This window comes from Vicugna pacos, chromosome 25 (assembly GCF_048564905.1).
Source record: "Vicugna pacos chromosome 25, VicPac4, whole genome shotgun sequence".
Taxonomy (NCBI): domain Eukaryota; kingdom Metazoa; phylum Chordata; class Mammalia; order Artiodactyla; family Camelidae; genus Vicugna; species Vicugna pacos.
Genome location: NC_133011.1, coordinates 26567424 through 26583914, shown reverse-complemented (window position 1 = coordinate 26583914; position 16491 = coordinate 26567424). Strand labels below are relative to the sequence as shown.

General features: G+C 33.7%; 1 protein-coding gene and 1 pseudogene across 3 annotated transcripts in view; one reads left to right on the top strand and one right to left on the bottom strand.

Moving 5' to 3' along the window:
• Nucleotides 1–16491, top strand: part of ATAD2 (ATPase family AAA domain containing 2) — a 58132-nt gene that overhangs the window by 14217 nt on the left and 27424 nt on the right. For all 3 annotated transcript variants that reach the window (XM_072949674.1, XM_072949673.1, XM_015245427.3), the window contains exons 4-11: nucleotides 1126–1291; nucleotides 1595–1697; nucleotides 2035–2122; nucleotides 2900–3085; nucleotides 3695–3812; nucleotides 10286–10393; nucleotides 13654–13762; nucleotides 14064–14179. In XM_072949674.1, the coding sequence (XP_072805775.1) occupies nucleotides 1126–1291; nucleotides 1595–1697; nucleotides 2035–2122; nucleotides 2900–3085; nucleotides 3695–3812; nucleotides 10286–10393; nucleotides 13654–13762; nucleotides 14064–14179 (994 nt within the window). The remainder of the gene's footprint in view (nucleotides 1–1125; nucleotides 1292–1594; nucleotides 1698–2034; nucleotides 2123–2899; nucleotides 3086–3694; nucleotides 3813–10285; nucleotides 10394–13653; nucleotides 13763–14063; nucleotides 14180–16491) is intronic.
• Nucleotides 9078–10264, bottom strand: LOC102526570 (histone H3.3C-like; annotated as a pseudogene).

Here is a 16491-nt window from a genome sequence, read left to right as displayed (position 1 = left end):
CCATGCCCCAAGATTCCTAAGCAGCCATCAGCAATCTACTTTTTGTCACTATAGATTAGTATTTTCTAGAATTTTATATCAGTGGAATTACATAGTTTGCATTCTTTTTTGTCTGAGTTCTTTTACTCTACATAATTACTTTGAGTATCATCCATGTTGTTGGTTTTTATTGCTGAGTAGTAGTCCATTATATGGGTATAGGACAATTCATCTTTTTCTTCCCTCAGTCTTATTGTGATATAATTAGCATGTAATATTATGTTAATTTAAGGGGTACAACAAATGTTGATTTGATACTTATATATATGTATATATTGCAGAATGATTACTACCATAGCTTTAGCTAACACCTGCATCTTGTCACATAATTACCATTTCTTTTTTGTGCTGAGAACATTTAAGAAATGGCTTTCTTAGCAGCTTTCAAGTATACAATACAGTATTATCAACTATAATTGTTACGCTGCATATTAGAGCTTTATGACTTGCTTATCATATGGCTGGAAATTTGTACTTTTTGACCAACAATCTGCCCTTTTCTCTCACCCCACCACCCAGTCTTTTGTAACCATCATTCTAGTCTCTTTCTATGAGTTCAGTTTTGCTAGATTCCACATATAGGTAATATCGTTCAGTGTTTGTCTTTCTCTGACTTGTATTTCACTTAGCATAATGCCCTCAATTTCCAGTCATCATATTGGAAATGGTAGGATGTTCTTCTTTCTTATGGCTGAATAATATTCTATTGTGTGTATATTCCACGTTGTCTTTACCCATCATCTATTGACAGATGCTTAGGTTGTTTCCCACAATTTGTTTATTCATCTTTTGATGGACTTTTGGGTTGTTTCCATTTTGAGGCTGTCACCAACTACTTTGAACATTTGTGCGCGAGTCTTTGTATTATATATATCTTTCCTTTTCTCTTGAGAATGATATGGCTGGATTGTATGGTAGGTATATGTTGTAACTTTTTTTCCTCCCTAATATTTTTAAGAATTAAGTTTAAGATACTATAATTTTGTTATATGAAAGTGTAGCTGTTCAATTGTTCATTTTAGAATACATTTATAAATGCTGTTATTTCAAATCTTTCCATTTGCTTTTATATACACATCTATGAAGACAAAGTGATTCCAGTTACTCGGTCATTGAGGACTAGAAACATTGTTCAAAATACAGAACACTTGCATGAAGAGAATGGTGATGTTGAAGTTCGCCGAAGTTGTAGGATTAGAAGTCGTTATGGTAGTGTGAACCAGTCTGTGCTATTTGACAAACTTATAACAAAGTAAGTAAAAATTATTTAGATCAAGATGACTGACCTGGCAAAATTTTGTTGGGGACTAGATTTTGACTAGCATAAATACCTGATGCATTCAGCTTATGTAAATTGTAAAGGAGAGTTATCATTATGAGTATTTAAATTCTTGAAAAGAATATTTTAAAATATTTTTATAAAAATGCATCAATACTTTTTGTAGCAATATTTAAAATCCCAGCACTCAAAGAATGCAGTGGAAGAAAAATTAAGTTTTTTAAAATGTACTACTCTTTTACAATTTTAGCTTATATTCATATCAATTTTTTTAAGCACTGCTGAAGCTGTACTTCAAAAAATGGATGATATGAAGAAAATGCGTAGACAACGAATGAGAGAACTTGAAGACTTGGGAGTGTTTAATCAAACAAAAGAAGTAAATATATTCTTCCATTAAGGGGATAATTTAATAATCTCCAGTTTACCCTTTTTTCTATAGTACCTATCCATTTTTTGGTTAAATTATTTATCATTTTGTTCAGCATTTGTTTGATCAGTCACTAGTTATTGCTGGAGTTGTAAGAGTTTATAGCTGAAACTATATTGTTAAATTATTTATCATTTTGTTCAGCATTTGTTTGATCAGTCACTAGTTATTGCTGGAGTTGTAAGAGTTTATAGCTGAAACTATACTTTAAGCAATATTGGGAGATTCGACTGGATTTTTAAAAAAATATACTAAATGTTAATGGATTTTACTTAAACATTTTTAGGGGAATCTTAACATGTACACAAGAGGAAAACAAAAAGGTATTCAAAGAACTGATGAAGAGACAACTGACAATCAAGAAGGCAGTGTGGGTTAGTCTTTTCTCTTGTACTGTGTTCTGGGTTTGAATTTCAGTACTTTTTATTAAGTAGGTTGTAGCCTTTTTATTTAGAAGCTGTGACATATATAGTAATTGGATAAATCAAAGGGTTGGTTATAGTTTAAGAGAAAAAGGGGGCAGGTGAGATAAAAGGATAATATGTTTTGTCGGGAGAGTATTTGAAATCAACAGTTATAAAGCAAATGAAACTGGTTTGCTTGTTTAATACACCTACAGACAACATATCTCTATTTTAGTTTAAAGGTGATTAAAGTTAAGTTTTATTATTCTGTTTAGGAGTTACTGCTGTGATTTATTATATTATCATAAGTAGATTATTTGAGTTATGCTGTATGTAACTCAATGACAGCCAGAGGGCTGGATGGAATGTCAAACTTAAGTTTAAAAGGCAAAAACTAAGTGAGGAGATACTTGGATTTCTCAACATATTACATTAACTTGGAAGCTTAAGTATATAGTCCACCATATTCATGAAGTCAGCAGAAATACCATAAACTTTAGTTTGGTACTTACTGACAGTAGCCTTTTAAAAACTTTCTTTTTTCCTTCTTCTTGTCATTTTTAATTATACAGTTTTTTACTTCATTTTTAAACATCTTCATTTAATATTGCAAAAGAATTACAGATTCTTTCTGTGAACAATCTAGAAGTAAATACATTTTAAAAGGAGGATCTCTTTCTATCCTCCATGTTAAAAATTATTAACATTTTGGGGAGTATCCTGAAAGTAAATCTTTCTTAATGGTAGAATCATCTGAAGAGGGTGAAGACCAAGAAGATGAAGATGATGGTGAAGATGAAGATGATGATGATGAAGATGATGACGATGAAGATGATGACGATGAAGATGAAGAGGACGGAGAAGAAGATAATCAGAAACGATATTATCTTAGACAGAGAAAAGCTACTGTTTACTACCAGGCTCCATTGGAAAGTAAGTGCTATATATTTTTTTTCCCAGAGGAAGATGTAATTATATTACCTTTATCTTTATTGCCCTTCCTCTGTTATCCTTATTTTTCATGTTTTCATTGTGCCGAGTACTCATGGCTATTGTCTTTCTTATCTAAAGTGTGCAGGAAGTTATTTCTTCTAAAGAAAGTTAAATGTTAACCTTGACCAAAGCAAATAATTGGACTGTTTTTGAAATTTCATGTCTGTCTTTAGATTTCACAGCTTTGTACTTTATTTTGTAAAATTTGTATAAATAGGACTGCTTTTGATTTATGGTAAAGTCATACCTTAATACTTATGATCATGTATATGCAAGGCTGATAACAGCTGTTATGCATCAATATAATCATAATGGTTGTTTATGGCCAGTGTATGTTTTGGTTGGTTGGTGTCTGTGCTGTACATATATATTTAACAGCAACCCTGCAGACATAAATGATTTAAAACATGAACAGTAAAATATTCTGTAGTGGATATGTACTAGTATTTTCATGGAAGACAGCACCTTTGTAAGTATTTAGATGAAGAGCAGAATTCTCTCTGTACATATTTATATGTCATATACATGTAATTTTTTTTTTTTTTTAAGAACCTCGTCATCAGAGAAAGCCCAACATATTTTATAGTGGTCCGGCTTCTCCAGCAAGACCAAGATATCGGTTATCTTCTGCGGGACCAAGAAGTCCTTATTGTAAACGAATGAACAGGTTTGGTCCTGAAAGAGTGATTGATTTGTGACAATGTAATTGTGGCTATGTTAGGGTAGGATTCTAGAGTTTTAGGATTGGGTGTATAAGGATAGAATTCTAGAATTGCATATATTTGGGAGAGTTAGTGCTATGCCTTTAATCCCCACTACCACTGACAAGCTTTTGTTTTCGCTAATAGGAATTATTAGTAACTACCACGGTAAAGTAGTTTATTCCATTGTTCCACACTCTATTAATAGAGAGCTACCTTTGTTTCATTGTTGACTGTATTCCTGTCTTGGTGTTAAGCATTTTACGTACACTGTTTCATTTAATCTTCACATTAAGTTAGAGTATAGATTAATCTTGTCCTCATATACTCTCACAAACATATTTTCTTACCAAGACAAACATTCTGAGTTACATGGCTTCTAGACTTCTCATGATTCTGACCATTCTTTTTTAGATTTATTTTTCAAATTTGTTTCTCTTGTATAGTAGGAAACATTAATTTTCTTTGTTCAAATTATTTGTGAGTTTCTTTTCCTTCTGTAATTTGACACTTAACTGCTTTTCGGTCATAGTTAAGTCCAAAGAGGTAATTCTTGTTTCTTCGTTCTGGCTTCATTCTCTTGAGTAATAAAAGATTTTGAATGCGTTAGAACTTTCTGGGTAGTAGTAGCATTATAGTAGTTCATGAATGAGGAAGCTTGTAGGGTGCAGACTAAAAAGGCAGAAAAAAAGATACCGGTTTGGGAAATGGTACTTTTTTCCTAATATTATTAATCTGCTCAGAAGTAAGACTGAAGTCCTACGAGATTTCAACTAGTCAGACAGTTCTTAGAAGCCTCCGTTTAGAAACAGATTGATATGTTTTAGCTGTGGAAGATAACAGTTCTGTAGGTGCTGACAAATTCCTCTTTTCTTCCTAGAATATGAAATACTACTTGTGTCCCTTGGTCTCTCAGTTTCATTTTCAGAGTATCAAAGTCAGATATGTACGTTGTAGATTTCTTGTTTCATCGTCCATTTTCACATGAGAGCCCAGAAGGATAGAGATCACAAAGGCAACCTGTCAGGGCTGGCCAGGATACACTGCAAGTGGAAAGAGACCATACTGTCTGTGCTTTTCACTGGCCCCTTAGGATATTGTTAGAGACCCCTATTTTGTTAGTGAAATTTAACGATCTTCAGAAAAGGAGAGTGAGGTGTCATGCTCCCCAGAGTCCCCATCAAGCATAAGTCTAGGGCAGATGTCTTGGTTGCCTAACTCACAAGACAGGCCTCTGATCTAGCAGAAGTGGGAGACTGACAGTTGCTTTGAAATTTAATTCCTTCTCTCATATTTAATGTGTTTATATTTCTGGAAGTAACATGCTTGTTGATTTACTGCCTCTGTAGTCATCACCAACAAGGTATCCTGCAGCAGGTAGGATTTCTTTTTTGCCACTTTGATGCTTGAGTTCCCATATTTAGTTCACAGGATCGACCCTTTCTCTATGATACTGCATAGCTCCTAGGGTACAGGATTTTTTTCCCCTCCAATTGTTTGACAAATGTTTGAGTACGACCATGTGCCAAGCACTATAAATATAAAAATGACTAGGACATGGTGCAGGGAGGGATGGGGGGATAAATTAGGAGTATGAGATTAACAGTTACATACTATTATATATAAAATAGATAAGCAACAGGGATTTGCTGTATAGCATGGGGAGCTATAATATTTTGTAATAATCTGTAATGGAAAATAATCTGAAAAAAAAATGAATCTGTTTGCTGTATACCTGAAACTAACACAATACTGTAAGTCAACTGTACTTCAATAGAAAAATAAATAAATAATGACTAAGCCAGAATTCCTGCCCTTGGATCTCATAGACAGCAGAGGATTCTGATACACTTAACATACGAACCAAGAGATTTAAGCTGTATGCAGAGTCACATTATTTGACTTAATAACCTTGGTATTGGTTTTGATAACTCCCTTTAAACTTTTGATAAACAATTTTATTATGTTATAATTCACATACCCTATAGTTCACCCATTTAAAGTGTGCAGTTGGTGGCTTTTTATTATATTCACTGAGTTGTACAGCTATCACCTCAGTCAATTTTAGAACACTTTTCTTGCCTCCAAAAGAAACCCTATACTCTTTAGTTATCATTCTCCAATCCCTCCAGCCTTAAGCTACTATTGATCTGCTTTATGTCTCTATGGATTTTGTTGGATATTTCATATAAGTGGAATTTTTTGTGCCTGGCTTCTTTCACTGGGTATAACATTTTCAAGGTTCATCCACATTGGAGGATGTATCAGTACTTCATTCCTTTTTATTGCCAAATAAGATTCCATTGTATAAATACACTCTATTTGTTTATCCCTATTTTGTTTATCCCTTTATCAGTTGATGGCATTTGGGTTGCTTCTACTTTTTTGCTGTTGTGCATGCTATTTTGAACATTTGTATACAACTTTCTGTGTGGACAGATGTTTTCATTTCTCTTAGGTATAGACCTAGAAGTGAAATTGCTGGATCAGTTACTAACTATATTTCATGTTTTGGGGAGATGCCAGAATGTTTTCCAAAATGGCTACTCCATTTTACATTCCCACAAGCAATGTACTAGAATCCCATTTCTCTACATTTTTACTAACACTTGTTATTACCTGACCTTTTGAATGTAGCCTTTAAAACTTTTTTTTCTAAAGTTTTCTTGCCAAGTTGATGTGAACATCTCATTCCTTCTAAAAACTTTAATGGTAGTCATTTAGCATGGCCTTTTTAACTTTTCTTGAAGAAACCAGCTTCTGTGTATAGTTCATATTCTACTTAGGCATGGAAACAAAGCATACATCCAAAGAATTGTCTGAACATTGTTCTTAGTGAATTTTCAGCCACAGTGCAGGATCTTCCAAGGGTCTTTTGGTATACATACATAGCAGAGCTTCAGGAATGCTGCCTTTAAGCAGGATTTTCTTTCTTCCTTATTATTTTTTTTAATTGAGGTACTGAGGATTGAACCCCAGGACCTTGTGCATGCTGAGAATGTGTTCTACCACTGAGCTTTACCCCTTTCTTCCTTACGATTGCTAACCTCTAGTCATCTAAGCTTTTTTTTTTTAGCTTTAGTCTGAAGTTTCTGGCATCAGCCTAGCCCCCTTTGAGCAAGCAGGTAACATAAACGGCACAGTTGCTTCACTAATATCCCAAGTACATCTTACCAGTTTTCAATTAACTAGAACTGGCAACTCTAGACACTCTGGTTAGGTCCACAGTGCTGGTCCAGTGCTTTTCCGTGCTACATTTTTTTAAAAGCTCTCAGTAAAATGAAAGAAAAGATGAGTGAGTGTGGGTATATGTGTCTAGAATCTTTTAAACTGAGACACTGGCTTTTCTACAGGGTAACTATGAAGAACCAGGACTGCCTAGCTTGTGAGCTCAGCTCAGCTACTTACTAGTGACCTTTTTGCAAGTTACTTAACCTCTCTTAAGCTTCAGTTTTTTGATCTGTGGAATGGAGACAATAGCACATATCTCAAAGTACTGTGAGAATTAGATGAGTTAATAACATGTTAAATATTTAAAATAGTACCTGGCACATTTTAAGTGCTACGTGTTTGTTACAGTAACTATATTTTAATGTTTAAAAATAATCCCTACTTGCAGATTAAACTTGGGAAACTTTATGTCAGTCAGCAAGGTTTTGTTGTTTACTTATAACTTTATTGGTTTATAAAATAAACAACTGGAAATCATATGTATGGTAGTGTACTGAATGTGGATTTTTTTTTGTTTTGTTTTGTTTTTTTGAAATAGACAAGAGGTTTTAATTCTGACACCATCATTGACTAATTCTGAAACTTTGAGCAAGTTATTTAAATAGTGAGCCATAGTGGCCCTGACTGCAAAATGAACCTACTAGTATGTACTTATCCAAAGTTTTAATTAAATTAAATTAAATAATATGTCTACCACCTGGTACAAGAAACATTTATTGTTAGTCCTTTTTATTGTTGAGTTGGTCTTAATTATGTGAGTATATACTGAAGTCACATACAGTTATGTATAATAAGTAACTATAGTCTCTTTGTAATATTAATAATAATATTAAATAAGTTTTTCATATAAAATTGGAGACTTGTACTAGATTTTAGTTTCAGGCTGATCACAAAAACGGTCTTGGGTGTTTCTGAGTGGGTGGATGGTGGATTATTTTCTCACTTATGTCTGTGTTTCCACAATCCCTTATCCAAAACCCTTGGGGCCATTTATGTTTCAGATTTCAGATTTTGGGGTGGGGGGTACTTATGAAGGTAGCATACAACATATGTAATGTGCAACATTAACATTTGTAGGCATATTTGAGCCAGCACTGCATAGTCAAATGTATTAATTTTCTAGCAAAACATATGAGTAGTCAGAGTTAAGTGTGACAAATAAAGATTATGAATTACCTTTATGACATTTCAAATCATGTTTTACTGCTAAGTGAATAATGGAAACATTTGTTTTCAGAATTTTTTAGGTATAAGATTCTAGACCTAAATTATGCAGATAATAGATTGTGAATATATTATATTTTTGGAAATATCTACTTAACCATGATTATACTCTGACTTAGGAAATGCTCTAGACTCTGAGCCAATAGAATGATTAAAGGTTTTCCCAGCCAGATTCTTTGTTTTTATCCTATGTGTCTTTTGCAATTCTGCAAATGTGGAAGTGATTTAAAATTTTTGTGAATATCTGCAGCACTCAGCATCTTCTTTAATACTGTCAATAAGCCTAAGATTTTTTTTTTTTAGTTTAATGTATTTTAGTAGCAAACTTACAGGAGCAGCACAGAAGACAGACAACATTAAAAACATGTACCTGCATGTAGGACAACTCAGTTAGAAAAGTATAGTGAATGGATGGAATCTACTGTATGATTAAAAATGCTACAAACTAGTTGCCATCAATAAGAAATTTACTGGTTTTAAAAAAATCCAAATGCTGTCATTGTCCAGAAAAATTTAACAGGTTTGTTATTAAGTTGAACTGCTGAAACTTGTTCACTGAAACATTTTGACTTGCAGTAATGCTTTATGTCCCCACATTTATATTAAAAATTCACGCGTGAATTAAAATGGAAAAACTGCCAATACCTGGTTTCTGTCCCCTATTTTGCCACTTGTAATCATATATTTAGGTACCTTTTGGCACCATGGGAAAAAAATATCTAACGTTCAGAACTACCAGTAACAGAAAGAAGAATTTTTGTTTTTGTTTTTGTTTTTGTTTTTAAGAATGAAATGTTTCCCATCATAGTGGATTCTTAAGCACGTTCTCCACGTATGCAGCGTGCTAGCTGAATGTCTTTTAGCAAAATTGTTACACGTTTGGCATGGATAGCACACAGGTTGGTGTCTTCAAAAAGTCCAACCAGACAGGCCTCACTTGCTTCCTGCAAAGCACTGATAGCTCCACGCTGGAAGCGCAGATCTGTTTTGAAGTCCTGAGTAATTTCCCGCACCAGACTCTGGAAGGGAAGTTTGCGAATCAGAAGTTCAGTGGACTAATGACATTTAATTTCACGGAGTACCACGGTACCAGGCTTGTAATGATGAAGTTCCTTCACCCCTCCAGTAGAGGGCGCACTCTTTGCATGTAGCTTTTGTAGCCAGTTGCTTCCTAGGTGCTTTATCACCAGTCGATTTGTGGGCAGTCGGCTTTGTATGAGCAATGATATAGAGACCTCCTTACTTACACCCTCTTTTCCTTAGGCTGGAGCTCGACAAGCTAGAGGCGGCCCTGATGTTGGAAGGGGCGGTGGCGCGGCGGTGGCTGCGAACACAATTTGATTTTTTTATCTTTTTATTTTTTGTGTGAGAGAAAAATTGAGACTTTATATGGATTAGGAAACTTATCCACATTTACACAACTGTCAAATAATGGTTGTGAATTTAGAGTTAAGGATATAATACAGATAAAAGGTAATCTTATTTCTCACTATTTCTTAGCATTTTTTTTAACCCTTCTTGGTTCCCTTTGGGTTACATAAAAATTGTCCTCCTTTTAAAGCTTTTTGACATTTCAGAATAGGTGATTCCCTTCTAAATGTGAAATTATATGTAGTATAATATTGAAAATGCTTTCTAAAATTACAGTCCCAAAGCTTCTAATATCTAATACCCTTTTCATCCCACCTTTCTCTTTGAGTATAACTGATTTATATTAAGACTAAGTCACTCTGCCTGGTTTTATCTTAATGAACATTTGATGGTAAGCTCAACCACAGCCTCCTATCTCTTTTTCCTTTCCTCTCAGTTATCCAAGTCTTTTATTCCCTTCAAAAGATTGAACCAACAAAGCTTACTTTATTGATTCAGCAAATATATTAATTTTGTAATAAACCTTTTTGGATCATGAGGTATTTCTGATGTTTATATCTTATGCCTTTTTTCTCCTGCCTTCCTCTATCATGATTTCAATTTTCCTCTTTAGGCGAAGGCATGCAATCCACAGTAGTGACTCAACATCATCTTCCTCTTCTGAAGATGAACAACACTTTGAGAGGCGTAGAAAAAGGAGCCGTAATAGAGCTATCAACAGGCAAGTGCATATTGATTACTTTTAAACTGTCAACTCTTTTTTTAAGTGGAAAGAATGATGAATAATTTGGGAATAGATAAAGCTTAACTAAATTAAAAAATTACTCAACAGGTTGATATATAAACCAGAATACCATCTTGTGTGAAATATTTGCAGTTCAGACTAATAACAAGTTAGCATATACATGTTCTTGTAAAACCAAAATTGCTGCCTGGTAAACACTAACTTAAGGAAATGACTATTTTTATTTCAAATTAATTTTTTTCTGTTTATAATAATACATTCTTATTGTAGAGCTCTTAAGGAAAATTGAAAGTTAACTCATTTCATAACTCCTTATAGTATAAATTCACATATACTGAATCTACTGTTTTGATTTTCATGATAATTATGTAACGCAGACAGGGCAGGGGTTAGTTCCATTTTACAGATGTGGGTGGGTAGATGAATAATGAAGTGCTTGGTATAAATCTATGAAGTTAGAACACTCCCTCAAACACTCCCTCATACCATACACAAAAAATAAACTCAAAATGGCTTAAAAACTTAAATATAAGACATGACACCATAAAACTCCTAGAAGAAAACATAGGCAAAACATTCTCTGGCATAAATCGTAGCATGTTTTCTTAAGTCAGTCTCCTAAGACAAAAGAAATAAAAGGAAAAATAAGCGGGACCTAATCAAACTTACAAGCTTTTGCACAACAAAGGAAACCATAAAACTGAAAGACAGCCTACAGAATGGGAGAAAATATTTGCAAACGATGTAACTGACAGAGGCTTAATTTCCAAAATAGACAAACAGCTTATACAACTCAATGTCAGAAAGCAAACAACTGAATCAAAAAATAGGTAGAAGATTTGAATAGACATTTCTCCAAAGAAGACATACAGATGACCAGCAGGTACATAAAAAGATGCTCAACATTGCTAATTATTAGAGAAATGCAAATCAAAACTAGAATTAGTTACCATCTCACACCAGTCAGAATGACCAACATCAAAAAGCCTACAAATAATAAATGCTAAAGAGGGTGTGGAAAAAAGGGTACCCTCCTACACTGTTGGTGGGGATGTGAATTGGTGCAGCCACTTTGGAGAACAGTATGGAGGCTCCTTAGAAAGCTAAAAATAGAGCTACCATATGATCCAGCAATCCCACTTCTGGGCATGTATCTGGAAAAGACAAAATCTCTAATTTGGAAAGATACATGTACCCCAGTGTTCATAGCCTTACTATTTACAACAGCTAAGACATCGAAGCAAACCTAAGTGTCCATCGACAGATGAATGGATTAAGAACATGTGATATATGTATATTCACAGTGGACCATTAGCCATAAAAAAGGATGAAATAATGCCATTTGCAGCAGCACAAGTGGACCTAGAGATTATCATACTAAGTGAAAGACATATCATACTTAGTGAAAGACAGATGTCACATGATATCACTTACATATGGAATCTGAAAAAATGATTTAAGTGAACTTATTTACAAAGCAGAAACATTCACAGACAGAAAACAAACAAGGTTAATAAAGGGGAAAGCAAGGGGAGAGATAAATTAGGAGTCAGAGATTAATAGATACACACTACTATATATAAAACAAACACCTTCTGTAGGGCACTGGGAACTACATCTCAATATCTTGTAATAATCTATAATGGAAACGAATCTGAAAAAATATATGTATATAAATGTATAACTGAATCACTTTGCTTTATACCTAAAACTAGCACAACATTGTAAATCAGCCATACTTCAATTTTTTTAAAAAAATACAGTGCTTAGATTGTAATAATATATTCTTAGGGTAGAAAACAATGCTTGATGAAGCCATTGGAAAATAATAATTGAAGGGACATGCAAACCAATCATTCTTTGTATCCTAAGCTCTAGGCTTTTATCATATTAGCTCTGCCCCATTCATTATGGTGGCCATTAGTCTCCTGTGGCTGTTGAGCACTTGAAATGTAGCTAGTCTGAGTTGAGATTCACTGTCAGTTTTTGTAAAAAATACACCCTTGGATTTCAAAAACTTACTACAAAAAAGATAATGTAAAATACCTCAATTTTTAAAATACTGATTTTGCATATTGAAATAATATTTGGATAAATTGGGATATGTAAAATATATTAAAATTAATTTTTCTTTGTTTAGTGTAGCTGATAGAAAAATTTAAATTACATTTTGGCTTGCATTTCATTTCTATTGGACAGCAATGAGTTAGATCATCCAAAAGCTGTGTACTTAGTTGACTTGGATTTTTCTTTGCCTTCATTTCATATAAATGTTCATCTAATTCTGTAGATTGTATGTTATGCAGTTATTTTTCTATTAAGACTTAGTGAAGAAATACCTTTTTAAAAGCTACAATTAAAAACTTTTCTGTCTTGGATTTCGCAGTATAAATTCCTTGTGGAGTTTGAGACTAGTGAATATTGTCACTTGGAGTGAGAATGGTGCGCTTTTACTTGTGTTCAGTTGCAGCAGGCATCCTTCGCTTAGACATTCTGGTACAAGTATCTTAACCTTTAACATAGGCATTTTCATTCTTCTGTCTATAAAACAAGCAGGTTTTTCTAGGTATATTTTTTGTAGCCTACTATAATTATTTTTGAAAGTAATTAAGAAAGTAGTGAATCATTCTTGCATGAGAGGATTGACATGGATCCAAATGCTGGTGGACTATGGATATTTTGCCAAGAGGTAGATTAGCAGAGTTGTTGCGGGTCTAAAGACATGCTGTGCTTGGGGTTGATTCCTAGATCTGCTACTTATTAGTTGTGTGACCTTGGGCATTTGAGTTAACCTTTCTGTGCCTCAATTTTCTTTTAAAATAGGGGAAATAATATCTACTTCATAAGAATATTGTGAGGATTTAATGAATTTATACATGCAAAGCACCTAAACTAAAACAGTGTTCAGCAAATGGTAAACACTCTAAGTTAGATGTGATCATTATAATATATATTGATACTGTCTGAATTCTCAACTATTTGAGTTACTTTATGGTGCTGTGGTATCTTGAAAACTGGTATTTTCATTTGATTGTATATCTTTAACAGTAAAACTTCAAATATAAATATTCCTAATATTTAAATTCTCAACTTCTAAAGAAAATGAGGAATTTAAAATACATAATCTCATGATTGCTCCAATTGGAATTTTTTTATTCTAAAATACTTATATTCTAACATGGAATTTGGGGAAGGAAAGTGAGTTGATGAGTGTTTTTTTTAACCTTCTAAAATAGGTGTCTCCCACTGAATTTTCGGAAAGATGAATTAAAAGGAATTTATAAAGATCGAATAAAAATTGGAGCAAGCCTTGCTGATGTTGATCCAATGCAACTAGATTCTTCAGTGGGTACCATCTTGGGATGTATTCTTGAACTGTAATATTGTTTTTTGTTTTAGTGAAAAATTTTAAAAGAAACCAATTTTTTAAAATCAATCTTTATAGACTTTTAAAAAATTTATTTATTTATTTATTTTGTGTGTGTTGGGGCGGGAGGTAATTCTTTCTTTTTTTTAATCTTTGAACTACAATTAAGATACTGTTACTCAGTTGACTGTGTGTGGCTTGGGTATATTTTGGAAATGGAGTGAGATTTTAATTTTGACTCCAAATCTAAAAATGTCAATGTTTCCCTTCCATTACCAGGTACGATTTGATAGTGTTGGTGGCTTGTCTAATCATATTGCAGCTCTAAAAGAGATGGTGGTGTTTCCATTACTTTATCCAGAAGTCTTTGAAAAATTCAAAATTCAGCCTCCTAGGTAATTTAATTATACATTTAATTTTAGCCAAAATCTGTGCTGTGCTGTGCTGTGCTGTGTCTAGAAAGATCATGATTCTCTGTTGAAATTTTTCAGTTCTACAGTAATTTGTTATACTTGTTATACTTGCAAGGTCCTGGATGCTTTGGATATTTTTACTTTCTTAATGTTTAATATTTTTAAAAAGGTTTCAGAATAGATTCTCCATGAAAAAAATCATTCTCCATGGCTCTTCCTACATTTAGTAAAATTCCTCCCATACATACACCTTACTTTTTTTCTTTCCTTTTTGTAATTTAGTTTTAAGTTAGTGTCAAAGTCATATATGTTCATAATTTCAAATGTCAAATAATATTCTAAGTTTTACATAAAAAAATGGTAGTGGTCCGTTCTCTGTCCTCCTCCATTTCAATTCTCATTTCCCAGAGTCAATTACTTTCAGCTCCTATAGCTGCTATTTACCTGTACATGTTTGCTTTATGACTATATAAATGTTTCTTACAGATGAGCCATGTATAATATATTATGCCTACATTTCCTCTTTTATATCCCTCCTCTCCCCACCAACTTTAATATTTGCTTGGGTTTTTTGTTTGTTTGTTTTGCTTTTTGTTTGTGTTATAATTAGTTTTATATGTACTTATCACTTCATCCACAAAGTGTTTACTAGAGCTGTAAAATTCTTGGCAGTACAGTTAAACATATCAAATAATCTACTGGCTCCTCCTTACTTCTCTAACCACATGTTCCTGGAGCCTCCTTTCTCTTACTTCCATCTGGACTGGTTGCTCTAGTCTTGTAGCACAGCTAAGTCTTGGGACTTCCCACTATCTTCATCACGGGATTTCCTTTGTGTTTCTCTCAGTGCTGGGTTCCCAGCTCCCTAGATTCAACTAGGACATTTTTGGTTTATAGCTGTGTTTTAATAGAGTATATTGTAGGAATATCCTGAGAAAAAGACTGCATGGGAGATTATTTTATTTATTTTGTTTTTGAGAATGTCATGTAACCAAACGCTATTGTGTCTTTTTCCCCTTCCTCCTTCATTGCACTATACCCTCCTGAGCTGGAAACATGGCTCTGATTTCTGGGAAGGTTTTTTAATATTACTTCTTTTGTAGTATTTTCACTCTTCTTTTTGCCCCTCAATGCATGTCAGTTTAATATTGGACCTTCTGGATTAATCTGCCTTTCTTACCTTTTTTCTCTGATTTTGTTTGGTCTTCTTAATATGAGAGAGTTTTCTTAAGTCTCTAGTAATCTTTAGCTCTCTGTTAATATTTAATATTTAAAAGTGAAGCATATTTTTTAAAGCTCACTAGTAAGGACTAACTTCTAGGCCTCACCTTAGGGTGATTGGTGGGGCTGATTCTTTTACCAGAAGTTCTCAAAGTCTGTATTTAAGAGTGTTTTTCCCCCATAGATGAGTCCTCCAGTCTTCTGTCTGAGCCTGGCTGCTAGCGTTTCAGCAGTGGATCTGAGCAAGGATTAGGAGTTTCCACCGTTTAGTATGGAGTTTTAAACTCAATTCCTGCAGCAGCTCATCTTGTCCTCTACCAGGAAGTAAACCAGCCAAGCAGGCTGCCTGCATAGGGCAGGGAGAGGGGATCAGGATGGTCTCATTGTTCTTTAATAATGTTTTACTCTGTCCTGTCTTCACCCACACCCTTCACTTCTGCCTTGAGATGAATTGCCTCTAAATTGTGAGAGAGGTTTTGCAAATTAGCTTACTTATTAGGTGCTTCTTAGTTGAGGCTTTTAGCTTTCTCAGGTCTCTGGTGTCATCTGCATTCTAACTTGGAAAATTTTGTTGGGATATCTCAAGTATTGTCATCTTTTTGTTGTTTGCTTTATTTGCTTTGTGCGCTTTAGCAGAATTAATGAGGAATGCACAGATAAAACCATGTGTTCAGTCTGTCTCATTTAACTGGAAGCCTACTCTTGAACTTTTTATATCACCGTACTTCTTTATCCTCTTCCTTTTTCTTCTAGTTTTTATACCTTATTTATCAACCCATTTTTAAACCCTAGTTCCTAATTCCCTTTTCCTTATACAGTTTTTTTCCCTAAATCACCCTCTTTGGAAACACTGATTTAAGTAAACCTTGTAAAATTAGTAGGCTTTTTCCCCTTTTCCATTATAAAAGTTACATATCATGAATCAATTATAAACATCAGTGAATTCAAAAAATTTTTTTAATCAAAAAGACATTAACTCCCCAGTACCTCCTTTAAAAAATAAATAAATAAACCTAATTATCCTCCCCCCAAAAGATAGTAACTAAATCACTTTGCTGTACAGCTGAAACTAA